Genomic DNA, 20,153 nt, shown 5'->3' on the forward strand with positions numbered 1-20,153 from the left:
GCCACCAATTAAACACTGAATAGTCATTCAAGGCTGTTATTCATCATTTAAAGATAAATAATTGTGTAGGAATTGTATTGTTTCCTTCCTGAAGACAAAGCGACGAAGCAACAGCTAGAATGGAAAAAGAAACAGGTGTAGCACAGCATGAGTGACTCAATAAAGAAACATCTGGTGGAGTGGGACGGATATCTTGTGCTTCAGAAACCACATCTGCATCAGGAAATGTCAGATCCAACCATCTCCCACTGCCTAAAGCACTTTCCAACAATATATTAATCACTCTCTCATGCTGTCTTTCGCACACAGTTGTTACTTCCATATGTGATTGTGACATTAAAATGGACAGACTGCAGATTTCTGGGAGATTTAGGTGGGCAGCCTCTCTAGTTTCTCCATAATTCAAAATGACATTAATGGCTGCAGTTCACAAAAGACTCATCAGTCATCTATTTACAAACTGCCTAGCTAGATGGAGGTATAAATGTGAGATTAAATGGCTCAGGAACCACAGATTCAGTTTCTGGTCAGAAGACAGATTGTACTGAGAGCTATAATTGATAAACACTAATTGTACCATAATGCATTTGGGTGATTCTTCAATTGGGAACCCTTTAAAACCTCGATAAATGAAATATGTCCAAGAATAAAAACGGGATCATGGCCACTGATATTGTGTTTGTGATGGTAATGACATTTCTGGAGAAATAAGCCTTGAACTTACTAACACAAGTTAGCTAGCAGTCAGTTCAGTTTGAATCTATAAAAATTTTACTATAATTTTAAAATAATAACTGATAACCATTAAAAAGTACTCTCAAATCATGAGGAAAAAAAAAAAACTTGGAAAAATTACATTTCTGATCCACATGTGCTCCCCTGTTGCTTCTAATTTTCATCATAACCAAATATATGTTTTGCTAAAAAGTAATTGTTTTCTGAAATGCTGGGTGTGATGCCAGTTATTAGTATTTATTTAGTTATTTTTTAGGGAAAGTGCCAGCTAGTTTCATAATTTTAATACCTTTTATAAATAAACTATGGACAGAAATTAAAAAGTCTGAGTAGGGGACAAGCCCCCAAAAATCTGGTAAATTTTACTTTCCTCCACTATTGCTTTTAACACTAAAAACACAGAAAATGGAATTAAACATACACAAAAAAGCTTAAAACTGGCAACCATTTTATTTCTTCTCTAAAATCAACCTGAGAGACAGAAAATGTCCCTTAATTGAAGACTAACCCATCTGCAATCAAAAACCTTCAAACTACATTTTTTTTTCTAGCATTTATAACAATGCAAAAAAAAAAGAAATAAACTGGGCCCAAACCAACAAACTCGAAAAAAGCCCTATAGCCACACTCCTGCACTCATTCAAAATACAGTAGATGAAAACACATTTCACCTCATGGTGCATTCACATCAGATGCGAATAGAGTGTCTGGCGTGAGTGATTTCAATGTTAAGTCAATGCAAAGATGCGAATAGACAACCTGCGGCGCGTTTCGCGCGAATGAAGCAAATAAACTCAAAATGTTCAAGCGTCCAACTGCTCGTGAATGGCGCGATTTATTCGCGTAAGTCGCATCTGGTGTGAACGCACAGTAAGAGCTCTTCACATCCTCATGATGGAAAAACTTGTGATGTCTTATCAGGCTCATTTTCAAACAACATGTTAAGACTTGACATGATGGGATTCAGCCCATCCAGCTTCTCCTAAGAGAAATGAATTAGGCCTAGAGACGCCAATCAGGCCCTGACTTTGATGTTTAAAAGCAAGAGCATGTTTAATAGGGTGGTAGCACCAAGTGAGCCACTCAACAGACAGGAAACGTCATCATACATGTGTGAGGGACTGTGACTGTCAGCAGCACTATGATCAGTACAAATCATCAGCTCAGTATAAAGGGCAAAACCACTGAAAGGGGTTTTCTCCAATGCTTTACTTTAACAAATTGATGGGTAGGGCTACTCAAGCATATTATATCTGCAAATAGAGAACTACAATCCACTTTTACAATCATTTTGAAATGATCTTCCATTTAAGAGAACTGCCACCACAGAAACTGATATATTGGAGATGTCAAGATGAGAACGGTGGTTAAAATTCAGCTTAAGTTCCATTATTCGTGAACTGATTTAGGCTTGAGCATAAGACTCAAGACAGGTCATCTCTTCACAGAGTGAAATTTTTGAGCTCCAAACCCAGTGACTTAATAACAGAAAATATTAATGGGCTGTCACTAAAAACTGCTAATTTCATAAAACTACTATGTGCAAAGTTCAAAGGCAAATTCCCAACAAGCAAAATTAAACCAATTTGATAGAAAGTTGACCATAAACTGAAAACTGTATTCACTGGCACCTGTCAAATATTTATTGTTAATTAGCTATACATTTTACAAACAAATTGACATGGACACCATAAATGTGTGATTATTCACAAAATATATATGGCAATCACTTATTTTCTCTTAACACTGGCATGCACACTCTTAGTCTCTTAAATTTACTCTGAGGCCAGCAACAAGCCAAACAATATCTCACACTAAAGAGTGTGAAACTTATAACACATGATGGTATGTATGAAATAGTGAGGTGTGAATATATCTAATTACATCACAGTTATTTTCTGATATCAGATGCTTTGATCCAAAACATTTTAAGACATATATGCACACTCCTGATCCAAAGGCCTGAAAAATATTGACAGTCTTATAAAGATCCATATAATTAACTATTTGCATCTTCTACATATGTATATTTGAGAATAATTTAAAAATATTTTTTTTTAAATAAACCAATAATCCTTTGATATCAAATTGTTTTGCATGCAGACTTAGCCTACATATGAAAATGTAATTTTGTCAGACTACAAAAAATGCAATTCCAATTTATTTTAAGTTGTTGATGTGATCCAAGGAGCTGTGTTAGTTAAAAAAGAAAAAAGAAAAAACAATAGTCTAAAACTTGTAAAAAATGGCATTATTATACTATACAGATATCCCCTAAGGGTTCATACATTTCTATTGAGAATTTTGAAATAAACATCAAAACATGTTTCTCCCCTCTCTGTGTTGAAATTGGTACATTAAAAGCATTGTTGCTCTGTGAAAGTGGACATGCTACAAGGTAGGTAGTTGATTTCAATTAGCCTACAGACTATTATAACAGCGTGCAACATAATATGGTGTGACATTACACCAGGAGTATAATGTTATACAGTATTTGGCATGTCACACCATAAACAAATACAATTAGTCACACCACAGACTTATTTTTAATTATAGACTGCATTTTAGACTGCCATTTACCAAAAAAATAAATAATAATAATAATAATAATAATAATTTTAGGCCATAAGTGCAGAGTTCTGCTCTCAGCATTATCCAGTCCGTCTGGAATGACATAAAGAAACAGAAAAACCTGAGACAGACTAAATCCAGAAGAACTGTGGCAACGTCTCCAAGATGCTTCAAGAAACCTTCCTACAAAGCAACAATACCGTCAAAAGTTTTAGGCACATGTGTAAAACTGCTGTAAAGTGTGGATGCTTTCAAAAATAATACCATAAATAGATTTTATTTATCAATTAACTTCTAATAACTAAATTAAATCAACATTTGGTGTGACCATCCTTTGCATTTAAAACAGCTTTTGTCCTAAGTACACTTCTGCATAGTTCTTCAGGTAGCTTTATAGGAAGGTTTCTTGAAGCATCTTGGAGACGTTGCCACAGTTCTTCTGGACTTAATCTTTGTCAGTTTTTTCTGTTTCTTCATGTCACTGTAAAAAATTGAGTGTAATTTTAACTTTAATATACTGTAAAAACTTTCCCGTACTATATACAGGGAAAAAAACAGACATTTCATGTACGTTTACAATAAAAAATGTTTTTAGAAGTAAAAAAGAACAAATCAATGTTCAATTTAAAAACTGTAAACTGATATTCCCAGAAATCCCAGCTTGACACTCCACATTTAAAATAATCATGTTTCTAAATAGTTTTTGTTATATTTACATATAAAAGATAGAAATAACTGGCTTAAAACATTTTTTTTCTTATTTTTTATGGCCTAAGACTTTTGCACAGTAGTGTATATTTTCACTTTCACAAACTAGTGACAAAAAAGAGAAGGGGATTGCATCCACTCACTCACCAGCACAGCCACATGGATGTGAGAGAGAGGTCAGTGGCATGACATGTCATACCCATGCAGGACTAAAGATCTGATAAACACTCATGGCAGCAGGTGAAGAGAGTCGAGCTGAGAGTCACTGGCCTCTGGCTTCCATTTCATTACTCTGAATACCAGCCTCCCTGGTGACACGACACCATTCACCTCACGCTGGCACACATCCCTAAACCTGGGCTCTAGAGCTCTGCAAACAACATATGCTACATGACACTTCATATAACACTTATACTTCTATTAATATAAAGAGCGTTTTGTCCTGTTCAACTCTAGAAGAGGTCGTTTTTGTGACTTTTAATTTTACTCTTAATAAAAACGTAATGAATCAGACAAAGATATTGATATTCGCTACATGAATATATGGATCTGGGACATAAAGACTTTAGTTAATCAAGCTTATTGACATGTTGCCACTCCTATGAGTTGAACATAGCACCGTATTGACAAGTTATATTGTCTAATAGCCTAAAGTGTTCTCCATTCTGCCAATACTTTGTGAAGTATATTTAAGATTATGTAATTACTTGTTTCATGTAAAAATGTTTTGTATAACACTGTAGGTTTTACACAAATATATTAGTTTGAGCATCTACGAGAGTTTGAGGGCAGGACTATCTGTTTCACTGGCCAATGGCAGACAGAGGGAGTGATTAGGAAAAATCTCTATACTTTTAACTTACAGTACATCTGGATAGAGTCAAAACAGAACACTGCCTGCTCTATATTACTAGACTTTATAATAACTACACTAGAGGAAAAATGCACAACAAAAAAGGAACATTCACAATGCATAGTTGACAAGTACTACTAAAACACAAAAACTAAAATAAGTGAAAAGCCCTAAATTAATTTTCCTTAAAAAAGACACATAATACATACATAAGTTGTTTTGCATAAGCTTCAAACAGCTCTGGCAATACAATAGTCAAAGCTGTCAAGCTCAAATTAGGTTACAAAGTCAGACTCAGCAAAACATCCCTGAAGAAAACCCCACCCACTAATCACTGAAGATTAAAATGAGCTTAATTAGATGCTTCATATTGACTTACAGGAGGCTAAGAGCCCACATATTGAAAATATCTGCCTAAAACTCCTTGACCTAAGATGATTTTTCCACATTAAAACTGTGCTTTTCTGCCTGCAGGCTTCCATCCTCCTCTGGCTGGAAATCTGTGGCCAGCACCTGTTCAGTGGGATGCAAACGTGACATCAATTTCAGATTATACTGAATGGTGCTCTGCTTGAAGACCCACTCAGCTACACTTTCAATCTCACGATGAGTATAGCCTACACTTTTTGAAACACATTCAGCTCACTCCTGTGATGTAAACATCACTTACAAGATCCTGTGCTGTGCTGTGTTGTGTCATATTGCCTTCTCTACAATAGCCTGACTATGCGAGAAAATGCGATGTCTGAATACGGAGGAGTACAAATGAAATAATATGATACACAGATGACAGTTATACTGCAGATAAAACAATGCAAATGTAATATTTGCAGCTAGTCAAATTAAAGAAATATTCCATGTTCAAAACAAGTTAAGTTGAAGTACATTTCTACAAAAAATCATTTCAGTCTGTACCTCCTTTTTCTTGAAAACAACAAAAAATTGGGTTACAGTGAGGAACTTGCAATGCAAGTAATTTTAGCTAATCCGTAAAAATAAAAAACTCACTTTATCGATCAAATAATACATAATATTAGCTTTAACAGAAGAATTAATCTAAGTGCTATAAAGAATTCATATATAAAACTGTATACTACTGTAATATTTATTACAATTTATTGTACATATTTTATTTGTTTTTTAAAACTTCAGTTTAAGATTTAGGTCTAGTATTTTTTTTTTTTTTTTGTATTTCTAGTAATTTTGTTACGTGCATTTGTAATTTTTAGGTTTTGTTTTAGTATTAGTAATACTTCAACTTATTATGTCAGTTGGTTGCCAAGGAATCATTTTAAATTTCCATTTTAGTGAAGGTTTTCCATTAATATTTTATTTCAGCTTTATTTCAAAATCAAAAATCATTTCACTAGTTTTAGTTTTACAGTTTAACAACGCTGCTTCACATTTCTGCTTTCAAATCCTCCAAAAATTGCAACCTCAAGAAAATATGAGACAAGCCTGAATGATTTTTTGTGGTAATCAACATTATACCACAAACGCAGTCGATTAAGCTTAACTGAACCCAGAATATTCCTTTAAGACCAACTCAAGCTTGACATAGACTCAGCTGCCTTATACGAACACTAATCAGTTACATAATCGAGTACTTTTACTGCGTTTCAGGGTTTGAAACTGGCACTGACACGTGAACCCGAGCGGCTAATTATGAGACAGCATTGTCTCAATACACAGTCTATATCACAGCACACAAACAAGCTGAAGGAAGTCTTGTGTGGCTGCGCTCCAGCTCTGTTAGCTTGTAAGCTCCACAGACCGCGGCCCCAGCTTTTGCCTGCCTCAAGTCCAGCTGCTCACTCTGCTCAGAGCCAAGAGACAAATTAAACCGCCACAGCGGAAGCCTTCGTTTGGACGGACCTCTAAGTTGGCATCTGGATAGACTTAGACATGATTATCCCCATTCACCTAAATACCCTTGCAACTCCCAAAGAAATAAACTACAACTAGACTTGTCTGATATCATAAATAATCTGTTATTTTCATGCTCAAGAGTTCAGGAAAATTAACTTTTAACTGTTAAGGAAGAGACAAAAAATCAGACAAAGCCGGTGTTCAAAACAAAGCAGTTCACTTCATGACACCTTTGTGTCCCGGGTCTTACTGTTCCCATGACAACAAATCCCAACACCCAAAGATTTCGCTTCTCATCTGTATGAAACAGCAATCTGGTGTCTAAATTTGCACTAAGCATCTGTTCAGTATCACACGATATACACCGGTCCCTAATTTCCAATCAAAACCACTCCCATCATGCAAGAAAAAGAACCGCAGCAGAGGTGAAAGGTCATTTGTCTCTGGTGGATGGAGGTAGATTAGCCAAACAGAGCTGCTCCTGTTTAAAACAAACTGGAAAATTGACCGATGGACAATATGCACTTGGGCTCTCAGGAATTGCGCTGTAGAAAGAGAGCTTAAAAAGTAGATTGTGTGGGTGAATGAGAAGAACAGATACAGACGCTGAGAGAAAGCAAAAGTGATTGACTGCAAATGAGTAAAGCTGAGACACAAACTGCCACCTTTCCATCCTATTTATGTTCACCATGATAACACTGTTAAAGCAGGATAGAACAACTGGAATAGCCTTTATACTGTATACTATATATATATTTATATAATCAGAACAATAGGAAATAATTGTCTATGCTAGTCTACTTCAACCTATTTATTAGAGAGAGAGAGAGAGAGAGAGAGAGAGAGAGAGAGAGAGAGAAAGACGCTACAACAAACAGTGGCAGATCAAATTAAGAGAAAATTAGGAGCAAAACCTGTTTAAGGTGCTAAAAACAGACTTTAAAGTTTCAATCCTTACCAACTAGTGCATGTTATTGTTGGGGATTTTGACTGTAACATCCAAGATGGAAAATGTTCAGCAGAAACAGGCCTAATAAAGAATTTAGAAAGGTTAAAGAAATAAAAACAGTTTGTTTACAAGTGAAACAAACCATTCTAAAGCCCCTTAAACATAACGGTACACAGCAAAACATCAAAATTGTAAAGTTTTGAAATTTTGGGGAATTGCCTCAATGCCACATACTGTAGGAACTGACAATAAGCAAAACTGATATTTATTTAAGAACAGACTGTACTATAATATGTGCAATTAACAAGATATACTGCAATCACAGATTAAATAAATAGGGAAGACAGCTGCATGTTAATTGGACCCCATAAACAGCAGTTGCCATGAGACTAAAGTGCCATGATGTGCTTTCCTCAATAATTTACTAATTAAAAATTTAATAGGAAATTTTTTAATATGTGCCAAACCTTTGTAAATATTAATCAAATTTTTATCACTCCAGCCTTGATTCATAAACCACTTCTAGAATGCTTACAACAATAACACTTTCTATTAAGTCTATAAACATAATACATTAAAAATATTATCCATTATTGGCAATCAATTATAAAAGATTATAAAATGTACCAAATCTTAATTCTTATTAAGGTACTGTGAATAGGTATTATAATGTTATTTGTTATTAATAAGAATATAATGTGATTTATAGAAGCATTGTAAGGCATTAAGAATGCATTAAAAATCCCATTATAATGCATTATACAGACAGACTTCATAAAAAGTGTTACTCTGAATTCTTCTGCACGCTCACTGATCTTGGCCACAAAGCCACACATGTCCTGCCAGCTTCCTATGTGAAGACACTGGGCAAGATGCTGTGGGTACCATTACACAGCATCATCCCTACTCTCGACTCTGCTGGGAGGAGCTGAAATGTGCATGTCGTTTAAAAAAAAAAAAAAAAAAGATTATTTTGTGGTATTGCGATATGGCCAAGAGTTGAGACTGTATAGGAAGCATTTCTTTTTGGAATATCTCTACGCCTTGATAAAGATGGCAGGCAATAAAGATAGCATGAGATATCAGAGGAAAACAAAGAGCATCGTTCAAAGGAAGTCATGCAGAGATAATAATAATAATAAATGTTTTATATTTGCAAACCATGAACACAAACATGCCATTTCTTACCTTGATCCTTTGCAAGCCAGGGAGCTCCTCTATAAGGGATTCATCTTTATTGTATTCACTTCAGCTGACTGTCTGTTTCGGAAGAACTGTCCGTTTCAGCCATAAATGTGTCATCTGTGTGAAATACAGGTAATTTTATCCTAGCATCCATATAAAACGAGCGAGTTACTTGCCGAATAGCGTTATTTCTTTCTGCCGACAACGCCGATTAATTCATTTTCGGAAAGAAATGAACACAGATGAAAGGATTATGCCATATTGCAGGAACATTATATATAATCTCCATGTTGTTGAGAGCTCTTGACAACAGCGTACACTCCAGTGATGAGACTAAATATTTTGCCGTGTATTTTCATCTGTCCGTTTTGTGTTTTTGGCGAGGAGTGATGATGGGTGTGCGAATGAAGGCATAGAGAGGCAGGTTTTCTTTAGTACGGAGACTCGGAGGGCTCAAACGGAGCTTCGCTTATTCGCCGCAAGAGGGCGCAGTTAATATCTCCTTTTTTTTTTTTATCTCAATTGCAGCACTTTTCCAAAAGTTAAGCAGTTTGAGTTTCAAACGAGCAGGATTGATTGCGAGAGAACATCTCGTTCTCTTGGATGACCTGTCCGTTCCTGCTGATGCCGAGGTGAGGTCCCGCATTACTCACACAAACAGCCACCGTGGTCCATTATTTGCTAAATGTTTGTTCACTGCAGTTCAGTCAACAATGAAATGCACGTTACTGCTATCACGACTGACAGGCGATGCTCAGTGTGGATTCATGTTTCTCAAAGGGCTACCTTATTTAAGCAGCAGCCGAGATGCACCTGCTGTTGTGTCCTTTGGCGCCATCTGATGGATGTTTAAAGCTGTCACCTGATCGCTGATGCTTGAACTATGCTGCATTTAATAAATCATGGATAACCTAACATCGTTGCCTACATTGGAAATGTCCCATGTATTGTATGGATTTTATTTTGATTTGCCAAAATTGTGATTTAAAAATTCTGTAAAATTAAATGTGAAAACTTGCCTCGTGACTTTCATGACAGATAGGCTAATGTTATCCTGTTATGTTCCGGAATGAGAAGACCAATTCCTACAAAACCTGCAAAAATAATAAAAATCGAAAGACAGACAGATAGACAGACAGACAGACAGACAGATAGACAGATAGATAGATAGATAGATAGATAGATAGATAGATAGATAGATAGATAGATAGATAGAATGTGAATGATAAATGTAGCCTATACTGCACAAAACAAAATACATAATCACATTGGGAACTTCTGTTTTAGCGTGCTTTCAATTTAGTTATAGGTTTATTTATTTACATTATGCATTTGTTTCTTTTTTTATTTGCATGCTTATTTCCATCAGTGATTTTTAAAGAAATGTATGCTTTTATTAAGAAAGGATACATCAAATTGATCAAAGGTGACAATAAAGACTTTTACGTTGTTGAAAACAAGATTAACCAGCACAATCTGATGTCCCAGTACCATAAAATTATTTTCCTGAATAGAGTGAATATTGAATGCATAAACCAAAAAAAGATATTATAATTAAAGCCCACATGAAATGACTGTTTGAACGCTGTATTTGTCAGAGAATCCTGATAAAAATATTCAGGAGCAATTATTTTCCACACTGATGAGAAGCAATGTTTCTTGAGCACCAAATCAGCATTTGGAATGATTTCTGAAGAGTCATGTGACACTAATGTCCGTTGAAAATAGTGAGGAATATTACATTTTAAAATGCATGACAATAAACCGTAAGAATATTTCACAATATTACTATTTGTACTGTATTTTTGATCAAATAAATGCAGCCTTGGTGAGCTAAAGAGACTTCTTTCAAAAACACCATTCAATATGTTAATGAAATGGTGGCTGATGGATCATAGACACGCGGTTGAATGCCTGCAGATTCAACTAGTCATCTGATAACCTAGTGATTGAGTTATGCTGTGACGCTATTGGCTACTATAAAAACAGAAATTAATGCACTGATCTGTTTTTCACAATTCTTTTTATTTCCTCAAGGACAATTAATCTAGACTCTATATAGAGGATCCACCTGTACACATCAAAACAATGGAATCACCACATTAACATATTTAACAATCACTGAAACGGGAGAAATGGTTAAGTAGTCATCTTTACCGCACAACCAACCCGATCTCACGGCAATTCATACATATTTTACTAGGTGGCTAATTAGTACGAATTTGTACGTGAGACAGCATTGGCACAACTTCTGAAGCACAACCAAACACAGCCAATCCAGGTCCTGGAAGCTCCACAATAATGAGACCTAAAGCGGCCTCATAGTTTGATCCATCAGGAGTGGGTTGATTACAACCCGGTCAAAGTTGGAATGTTTCAAAATAAACACTTATCAATGTCAAAAAAAAAAAAAAAAAAAAAAAAAATCAAATAAATGCATCTCTCCATAGATCCAGTGCAAGAAAACATGATCTTGGTCACTAGACTGGAAATGCTTCACAAGACCATAGTGCTTTAAAGATGGAGTTTGTGATTTCATTGATCATTGCAATATAAACAGACATTTAACAGAAGCTGATTTTGGACATTTAGGAGTTAGTAAAATCATGTTTAGTATGTACCTCCACTTCACAAAAACAACATACTGTAGATAGTAAAGTATTTCATTAGAGATAAAAGAAGGCCAACTGATCTTACAAGTTTGATCGTGGATAGATAACCTCAGTGAAGGGAAAACAGCATTTATAATTATACAAGAATAAAAATTAGGCTGTGAGGGATAAATAGGGCTGTATACAGTTAAAATATTTTAGCCGATGAAACACTGAAGACACATCTTCCTAAAACATTTCAATTGGACAAAATCTCTGGTTGTGAAAATGAGATCTTGAAATCCAGTAAAATCTACAGCCTCGTTTTTATGTTTAAATATGGCATCCAAGGCCTGTGGCCAATTAAAGTCCACCTCTAACAGCTGTTTGCAGTGCTGTTCTGTTATGAACTTGCTTTTAGATGATCATTTTCAGGATTACCTGAGGCAAACAGCAAAGAAAATGTTACATAATGTTCTTAGAGTTTAGATGTCATACAGTAATTTATGGAAGCTTGTTTCTGTGACGGGTTAAAAAAAAAAAAAAAAACAAGGTAAACAATCACAAGACAGGTAGGCGATACAGAATGGCAAACGGCCTCATGCTCCACAAAAAAAAAAAAATCTATTTAATATGTACACACATCAGATTACTATATCCTCTCATTTTAACCAACCAGATCTGAAGAGAGCCCTACAAAGTGAGGGCCTACATTGGTAGAAATACAATTGGAGATGACTGGTATTATTATTATAATTTCTTTTTACATCAACTGTTTTCTCAAAGATAGCATTTACTTGAATTCAGTAGCTATATGAAAGAACAAGTGAGAGTGAAATCAAGCACATCAGATACACCAGGTGTCATCACGCGAATACACAAGAACATTCTTGCATACAGCCATCAAGAGAATACTTTATGATTTACACCCATCCAATGCGAAGAACCACACTAATGCAATTTATCACTTTTCTTGTACTGTACAGAACAATCACAGCGAACTACATATTTGAATTTGAGATGATTACAAACATAACACCCTATATGTCAAACCTGACCCTAACTTTGGATCTATAGACAGTCTGTTCTGTCACCATATGCACTATCACTGTTTATATTATTAAGCTGTTTTAATAAATAAAATACTTTTTGATTTAAACAATAATAATAATAATTAAATTTGATATTATGACATCATGGAGGTATGGCCAAAAACTTTAAGTGATATTTTTTTATTTTCAGAATTATGGGATGCCAAACCAAAAGTGTGTAAGTTGCCAAAGATCTGCCTTTGACATCATCATGCACTCTTTGAAGACAAACTGGTGCAGATACAATATTTCAATCTTCAGAAAATGATGGTTAAAAACAGACACAAAGGAAAACACATTTAAATAATTTACTATGTATTTACACCTCCTGTTTGCGCCAGCAACACAGCATCTTTGATCTGTAGGTTGTGTGGTCATCTAATCTCCCATTTTTACTTTCGATGTCTAAATGGAGAGAGAGAGAGAAAAAAAAAAAAGTTAATGATTACACAGGTTAAAAAAAAAAAAAAAAAAAAAAAACATACAAACACAGTCTGATACAAAAACTGCAAAGCCCAAATGAACTGACTGTTTTAATAGGAGTTGCTCTTCTGTGGCTAAATAATCTCAATCTGAATTCAAGCATGCATGTCAAATCAATTTACAGTGTGTGACTGGAAATTGTGATAAAATATTCATTTTCCAGAGGGTGGTCATAAGTAGCTAGATGGGTATCAATGACAAATAATTCAAAAGATCATCCTGCTGGAAACCAGATGGGGAAGAATATGCTTCATGACAACACTGTTAGGTAGGCATGGGCCGTTAACGGTTTCACGGTAAACCACGATTTGAAATTTTCACGGTTTCAAAACCACTATTTTCCATTATACCATTCCTGCGGTATGCACTGTTTTTCATTTCTCCTCAAAGACTGAAAGTGTAGGAATCCCTCAGGTTGAGTGCAGTGTAGAGAGTAACACGACCCTCCTCCTGTCGGTGTGAGCAGTCAGTCACGTGTGTGTAGGATGGCGAAGGAGGATCCACTGGAACTTACGCGATCGGGAACCGGACATTTTTTTCTGTTTGTTTTATTGCAGCCAATCTCTGTTCTGGACTTGCACAAACTGCGTTGCAATGCAATCATTTTACAAAATGTCATTTATGTGAAAATATTAAGTCTGTATACGCCCATTAACACAGGCCACAGACAATGCAGATGGACGCAAAGAGAAAAATACTGTAGCAGGCAGATCACTCACTATTCATGATGCACAAACGATTGGAAAAAAAAATCCTAAATATTGATTTGGGGGTTTATATGAATGTGTTTCTGAGGGGAACTGACTGTCTTCAGAAAAGTTTAGATGGTATTTTCTTTTCATCTTGTCTCTGAAATTCACATTAAAGCAGCATTTCGGTTTAGGTTTGGTTTTTTTTTGTTTGTAGAGGTAGGAAAGGATGTGTTTTATGTTCTGTTAGAGAAGCGTGATGTGATGGAGTGAATCTGCATCTCATTCAGCCCGTCTGCCTTTTTTTTCGTTCAGACATGTAGCATAATCACACAAAGCTAGTCAGAACATTCTGTTTTTCCATCAAATCGGGTTATTATTAAATCAAATTTTGTATATAAAATGTTATAATTATCATCATACCATCAAAATCTCATACTGGCCCATGCCTACTGTTAATAAAACTAAAGGCCTGTTCACACAAAGAATGAAATGAAGAAGTGAAACAAAATGCAAAATATAAAGAGCAAAATAAAAATGTAAAACGCATTTTGGCCATTCATATGCTTAAATGCAAGATATAATACCTATGGTAATACAGATTTTGCTCTCTGTTAAATACAAGTTAGCTGATGATATGGTGACAATGTTATATATGAATAATGAGTTTAATAACAATACTACTACTGTACTTTGATAATAGTAGTGATGGAATAACACTGAAAAAAAAAAAAAAGGCCAACTGAAATTTATCAACTGTTGTTTGCAATATCCAAAACAAATATTCCCTCTTGGCATAAAAAAAACCTTAAGATTAAGATGACAATGAAATTTGAGTTATCTTATTTTTGATTTTAGGGGGGGTAATGAATAAAGGCCACTCATGAAGGCCTAATGCTTTTAAAGTACACTGAAAAAAATACATTCATAATTAAAAACAGCAATTTGCTACAGTAGCACCTCAGATTTCAAAATGTTTTAAATAATCGAAAAGCTGAAATGTCTTATACTTTAATATTCTCTGCTGTCAGTAGAAATCAGTTGACAAGGTCTGATAAGGTCATGCTAACAATTCATGGCTCACGATTTTCTGAAATGAACGACTGGTACTAAAACTTTTTATATTTCATGTATGCGTCGGGCAGATGATTTTATTTTTAATGTATTCAAAGTAAACATTCTCAGAACATACATTGTTTTTGCTTTACTATTCTTTATTTAATGAACCATGACAGCTCATTAAAATATTGCAAGGCTAGAAGAAACATATATATAGTACTTCTAGAAAACTACTTGCCTGCAAGATGGCTACGATCACTCCAAACAGTCCAATGGCACTGCCGAAAATTTCAACAATGAGAATCTTGACAAAGAGGCTGGCATTCTGAGCATCAGCAAGGGCAGCTCCACTGCCCACAATGCCAACACAGATACCACAGAAGAGGTTTGAAAAGCCAACAGTGAGTCCAGCACCAAACATGGAGTAGCCTGAAAGAACAGCACCAATATGTCATCCAGCCGCTCAGCAGATGCAAAGGAAAATATTTCACTTAAGATGACAAGTGATTCATAAGCAAAATGTACCTGCTTGGTAGTTCTTCTCCCCAATAGTCTCTGGAGTCGTACCACTGAAGTTCTAAATGACATGAAATGGAAAAAAAGTTGAGAACTACTCTCTTTAACATAAGACTTACTCTAAAACCAAACCCTTCAAAGAAATGGGTCAATCATTTTTTAACTTACCTCTGCCAAATTGCTAATGACAATTGCCATGATGATCCCATAAATGGCAACAGCTTCACAAAAGATAATGCTAAAAAAAAAAAAAGGGAGACAAATTCAACTCACCAAGTGCCAGTGTAAGCCAGAAAAGCCTTAGGCAAGCAAATAAAACCAAGTTTCCAGACAGATGGAATTATATATAATATATATTTGAAAAATGCGGTGTGAACTAATAATAATAAAAAAAAAATTCCTAAAATTTGACCTCATCTGAAGTTCAGCCTATTTTAGTAGACAACTGCAGAATAAATGTGGCAACACTGGTGTTGATACAAAAATGAAAATATGAAAAATACAATAATAATATTTTATAAATATATACACTAATTTTGAACCCAAATTGTCTTTATGTGATAGCAAAAAGAGAAAAATAAAAATAACTAAACTTTAAAATATTAAGTAAACTGCACATACCTGACCAGATTTTTGGTCTTGATTCTAGGGGCTTTGACACCACCACCAATGATGCTGGACCCAGTGATATAAATCCCCCTGCAGAGTCACAGGACAAAATATAGCATTATAAATATTCCTTTTTTTCTTTTTCTAACCTGACTGCTCGTTTATCACATTTCAAGATATATATATATATCAGATATACAAAAAAAGAATGCAATATTCATTTTGGTGAGTGTGCTATTGATAAAAAGACAGAGCCAAATGCATTTATTTATGGAGCTCTTTAAAACAGAAGAGGTGCAGAAGAGGATATGGAAAACTATACTACAAATGGGGCTGTGCGATATGACGATTTTTGATCTTGGACAATTAAAATGTCTCAACAATCTGCTTTTGATTAAATTTAGTTGTATTGTGGTTCTGCTTTTGTTGTATAAGTCGTAGTTTTTTGGTACAGCACACATTCTATCTGTTGCAGTTATGTACATTCACATCAGTGTTAACTTACACTCACGGCACACTGCACTTATTCATAATCACAAAACTACATTGTTTGCAGCTGTTAGTGCGACAGCAGACTAATTATACCAAACATGCTGCCGCTTATTAAAGGGAGAGTTCATCCCCAAATTAAAATGATTTACTACTCCTCATCTTGTTCCAAACCTGTAATATTTTTTTTCTTGTGCTGAACACAAAACAAAATATTTAGAAGAATGCGAGTAACAAACAGCTGCTGTTCTTTGAATTCTTTAAAATAACTTTTATGCTCAACAGAAGAACGAAACTCAATCAGGTTTAAAACAACTTGAGAGTGAGCAAATGATGAGAGAATTTTCATTTTTGGGTGAACTATCCTTTTCATGTTAATAAAACAAAAAAACACAAAGAGAAAAATAACTCACTGCTCTTGACTGAAGAACTGTGATACAGTTGCTTTAATAAGAATCAAAGTATAATTTAAAGTTAAGTGTATATATCTTCACTGAACATTATTTGTTCATTTGATTTATTGAGTGTTAATGATTAATTGTACTGCTGTATCTGAAAAAAAAAAATCACTGTTTTATTTGTATATTATGTGTATTTGTAATGAATATCTCTGTTCTTATTTTTTAATAAAAATGCTAAAATAATGACAGATTTTTGGCCTCTTTGGCCTAAATATCTACAATTCTTTTTTATCTTATATTTTGTTACCATGTAAGGCTTTGTTTTTAAAATAGGGAAATTAGTGTGCCTGTAATGCTCTGACAACTTGCAAAATAGTAAAACCAACAAAGAATCAAAAAAAAATATTATGTGATATTTTTGCCATATCGTCCACCCCTAACTACAACATGTCAAAATTTCCAACTTCTGTAAGAGACTAAAAAGAGGAACTGGACAGCCTCACCATGCAGCGCCAACAACAGACAGAGAGATAGCCAGGCCAATTCCAAGACTAGCCCACATAAATGGAGAAGTCTCTGTTAAAAACCTGCAACACAAAAGGTTAGGTTATCTTGCATCGGGAGCATTTCATTCATCTCAAGTCTTAAATTAGGTATCGTGGATATCAGAAATGTTACTGTAGGGAACAAGATGAGTTGTACTTTTAAAAAAACTTTTACAAACTGGTGTTATTAAACACATACCATGCTACATCAAATCGAAATCCAAGGTCAAAAATCGTATAGCAAATACCTGTGAAGAAAAAAAAAAAACTGGATGAGTTAAGGGTTTAAGACAAACCAGAAATTAAAAAGTTTAAAAGTGACAGAATTTTCATCTAAACCTAAAAAGAAATTCAAAGCTTAAATGCTGTGATTAATTAAACACAATGTTTAGTCTTGTAAAATGGCATAATCTGAATAACTGGGATAATATGGATTTTTTTTTTTTCTGCAGAATCACAGAGGGCATGAGTGGAAGCTCACAGTCATGTGAGAGCCATCTTCCTCTTTTAGTCATAAAACCCTGTTCAACTACCTTATAACTACTATAAAAATACATATTGAACTAAACTGTTCTGCTCTCCTGTGAGCTTACAGCCACTGTGTGGAGAAGAACCGAAGAAAATACAGACAGCCTACCAGACAAACATTTCAACTCCAACTGACATCATAAATATGTTCTCGTCAGAGCATTTCTCTGTAACTCCACTTTCAATTGTTTACACGAATATTTTATGACAGCAGCCTTTAATACAATTAAAATTAACTTACATTTAAATTAATATTTGACGTAACGTTAGTCGTGATAGTGAATGGCAGCTAACGTCAGTTTAGCCAAGCCAAAAAAAAACAAAAACAAATGGCTATCCGGTTAAAGATACATGAGAAACAGAAAATAATTAGAAACACAACCATGTACGAATCAAGTAAACCCGATTCCGTTAAGATGCGTGTGTTATTCATGTGCTTATGTCATCTGGTCTCATTAGCACTTACCGACGATCAGGATGGTCGTCCAGAAGGCCAAAGTGACCCCGGTGTATAAAATTGCGTGCCCGTTCATCATCCACTCCACCAACAGCGCCAGTTCTGCTATCTAAAGGTTCTAACGCGAATACACCTAAAGCTACTGTGGTGTTATTTTCTCTTTGATTGTTGTATTTTGCAGAGAAATGGATTCCTGTGAGCCCTTCGAAGCGGCGAAGGCTGGAAATCCTGCATCCAGCAGAGGAAGGAGTCATCAGCTGATCATGTGACGAGCTCGAGCTGTGCACGTGACTCAAAACGTCACTCTTCCTTCAGCGATCTAATGCGCTGATCTCCGATCAGGTCATATATTGGTTTCTCTTTGATTTTAATGAACTCTGATAGAGATTACAGAAGTTGGAAAACGTTTTGGTCGGCATCTAATTAAAAAACCAAGGAAGTACAATTTAAACATATTTATAAAATTTAACTGCTCTGCTAAGCGATATTTTACAAAGAAAATATAGCCAAGATGTTAATTTGTTTTGGTTCTGCCCATAAGACTTATCTTTCTATCTATCTATCTATCTATCTGTCTATCTATCTATCTATCTATCTATCTATCTATGAGAAAAGCCGATTGTAAATAGCCAGAATAAGAAAAAAGATAAGTAAATGTATATTTTTATCTGTCTATTTATTGTAAACTAAAAACTGATTATAAGCAGAGAGAAGAGAGATAACAATAAAATAAACAATTTTTTGTATAACTGTCTGAAAAAGAACAAAATACTAAAAGTACAAAATAATTGATTTAAATTGATTGTAGTTCATCTCTCAACCAGTAGATGGCAGTAAACTCCCAATAATGCGAAAAATCTGTATTCAAGCTTAGTGTCAGGAGAAAATCCATTGATGACTTGCATCAGCTTTCTAAACCTTTCTAAGTCCAGTTGAACACCACTTAGTCTGTTTAATAATGCTTAACTGGAGGTGCAAATGTCATTTCTGAGGACAGCATATTTTTCAAACAGACATCAGACACTACTACCCCTTACGAAAAAGAAGTTTATTCAAGTGTGCTATTAGTATACTTCTTTTAAACTAAAAAATTGGAAAGTATGCTTTTAGTTTACTTTTTATGTACTTCTCAGAAATGGACTTTATGTACTTCTCAGAAATATACTTAAAATGACATTTAAGTATACTTGACTTATACTTACAAAAAGTCTAAATATACTTGAACTATACTTAAGTATACTTAATAAAATAAACTTGAAGTATACTACTTTTTGGTAAGGGACTGTTTATGCTCTGTGCTCTCAGAACTGTGAATTCTTGTGAGATGGTGGGTAAACAGGTAAAATCTGTGTGAGATAGTTTTGATGCAGACAATTTGTCAGTCACACATTGATATAAGCTAATCAGTTCCACAAATAGTCAATACATAGGCACCGCGGGAGTCTTATTTTCAGAGCCAGAGGGTGCTGTGCTTCACACCAATTTTCTGTCTTCCCTGTCTGTCCCTGAGAAATTCATCACTTCAGCAAACAGCCGAATCTACTGTATGGCCAAGCTTTCATTAGCTTTCTTTCCTTGTGGCAAGGTCAAGCTTTTTCATTTACTACTGATAGTGTGCCTGGTTCATGTGTGCTGCCTGGAATCCATCCATCCAGGGCTGGATCGGTAATCGGACATACAGGGCATTTTCCCGGTGGGCCGATGCACATTAAGTAATTTTTATTTTCACAGGGAGAGGGAGAGGATGGTGGGCCATTGGTTTGTCTCCTGTATTGACAGTGTAAACATCCAATCACAATGTGCTATAGATGGAGCGATGAAGTAT

General features: G+C 35.0%; 2 protein-coding genes across 6 annotated transcripts in view; both read right to left on the bottom strand.

Annotated features, from left to right (window-relative positions):
• LOC109046140 (beta-1,4-galactosyltransferase 2-like) overlaps positions 1–9,677 on the bottom strand; it is a 114,378-nt gene extending 104,701 nt beyond the window's left edge. For 2 of the 4 annotated variants that reach the window (XM_042775837.1, XM_042775831.1), the window contains exons 1-2: positions 8,874–9,677; positions 7,695–7,766 (exon numbers count right to left, since the gene is read on the bottom strand). The gene's annotated coding sequence lies outside the window, so the exon portion shown is untranslated. The remainder of the gene's footprint in view (positions 1–7,694; positions 7,767–8,873) is intronic. The other 2 variants (XM_042775843.1, XM_042775827.1) reach the window with 2 other exon arrangements.
• Positions 9,678–10,876: 1,199 nt separating this feature from the next.
• On the bottom strand, positions 10,877–18,624 carry LOC109111640 (V-type proton ATPase 21 kDa proteolipid subunit-like). 2 transcript variants are annotated; one of them, XR_006162526.1, is made up of 9 exons: positions 18,338–18,624; positions 17,543–17,591; positions 17,302–17,385; positions 15,921–15,998; positions 15,468–15,537; positions 15,309–15,360; positions 15,022–15,212; positions 12,878–12,957; positions 10,877–11,902 (listed from the first exon to the last, which is right to left on the bottom strand). XR_006162526.1 is itself a non-coding variant. In XM_042775853.1 (8 exons), the coding sequence occupies exons 1-8, from the start codon at positions 18,405–18,407 to the stop codon at positions 12,931–12,933; spliced, it is 621 nt and encodes a 206-aa protein (XP_042631787.1). In that variant the 5' UTR covers positions 18,408–18,623; the 3' UTR covers positions 10,877–12,930. The 2 variants fall into 2 exon arrangements, 1 of the variants encoding a protein (XP_042631787.1); XM_042775853.1 differs by having other exon boundaries at positions 10,877–12,957; positions 18,338–18,623.
• Positions 18,625–20,153: the final 1,529 nt, after the last annotated feature.

This window comes from Cyprinus carpio, chromosome A2 (assembly GCF_018340385.1).
Source record: "Cyprinus carpio isolate SPL01 chromosome A2, ASM1834038v1, whole genome shotgun sequence".
NCBI classification, from domain to species: Eukaryota; Metazoa; Chordata; class Actinopteri; order Cypriniformes; family Cyprinidae; genus Cyprinus; species Cyprinus carpio.

Coding starts and splice junctions, on each gene's coding strand:
- LOC109111640 (XM_042775853.1), bottom strand. CDS start 18,407: ATGATGAACGGGCACGCAATTTTATACACCGGGGTCACTTTGGCCTTC. Junction 17,592..18,337: donor GACGACCATCCTGATCGTCG/GTAAGTGCTAAT, acceptor TTTTCTTCACAG/GTATTTGCTATACGATTTTT. Junction 15,361..15,467: donor TCATTAGCAATTTGGCAGAG/GTAAGTTAAAAA, acceptor CATGTCATTTAG/AACTTCAGTGGTACGACTCC.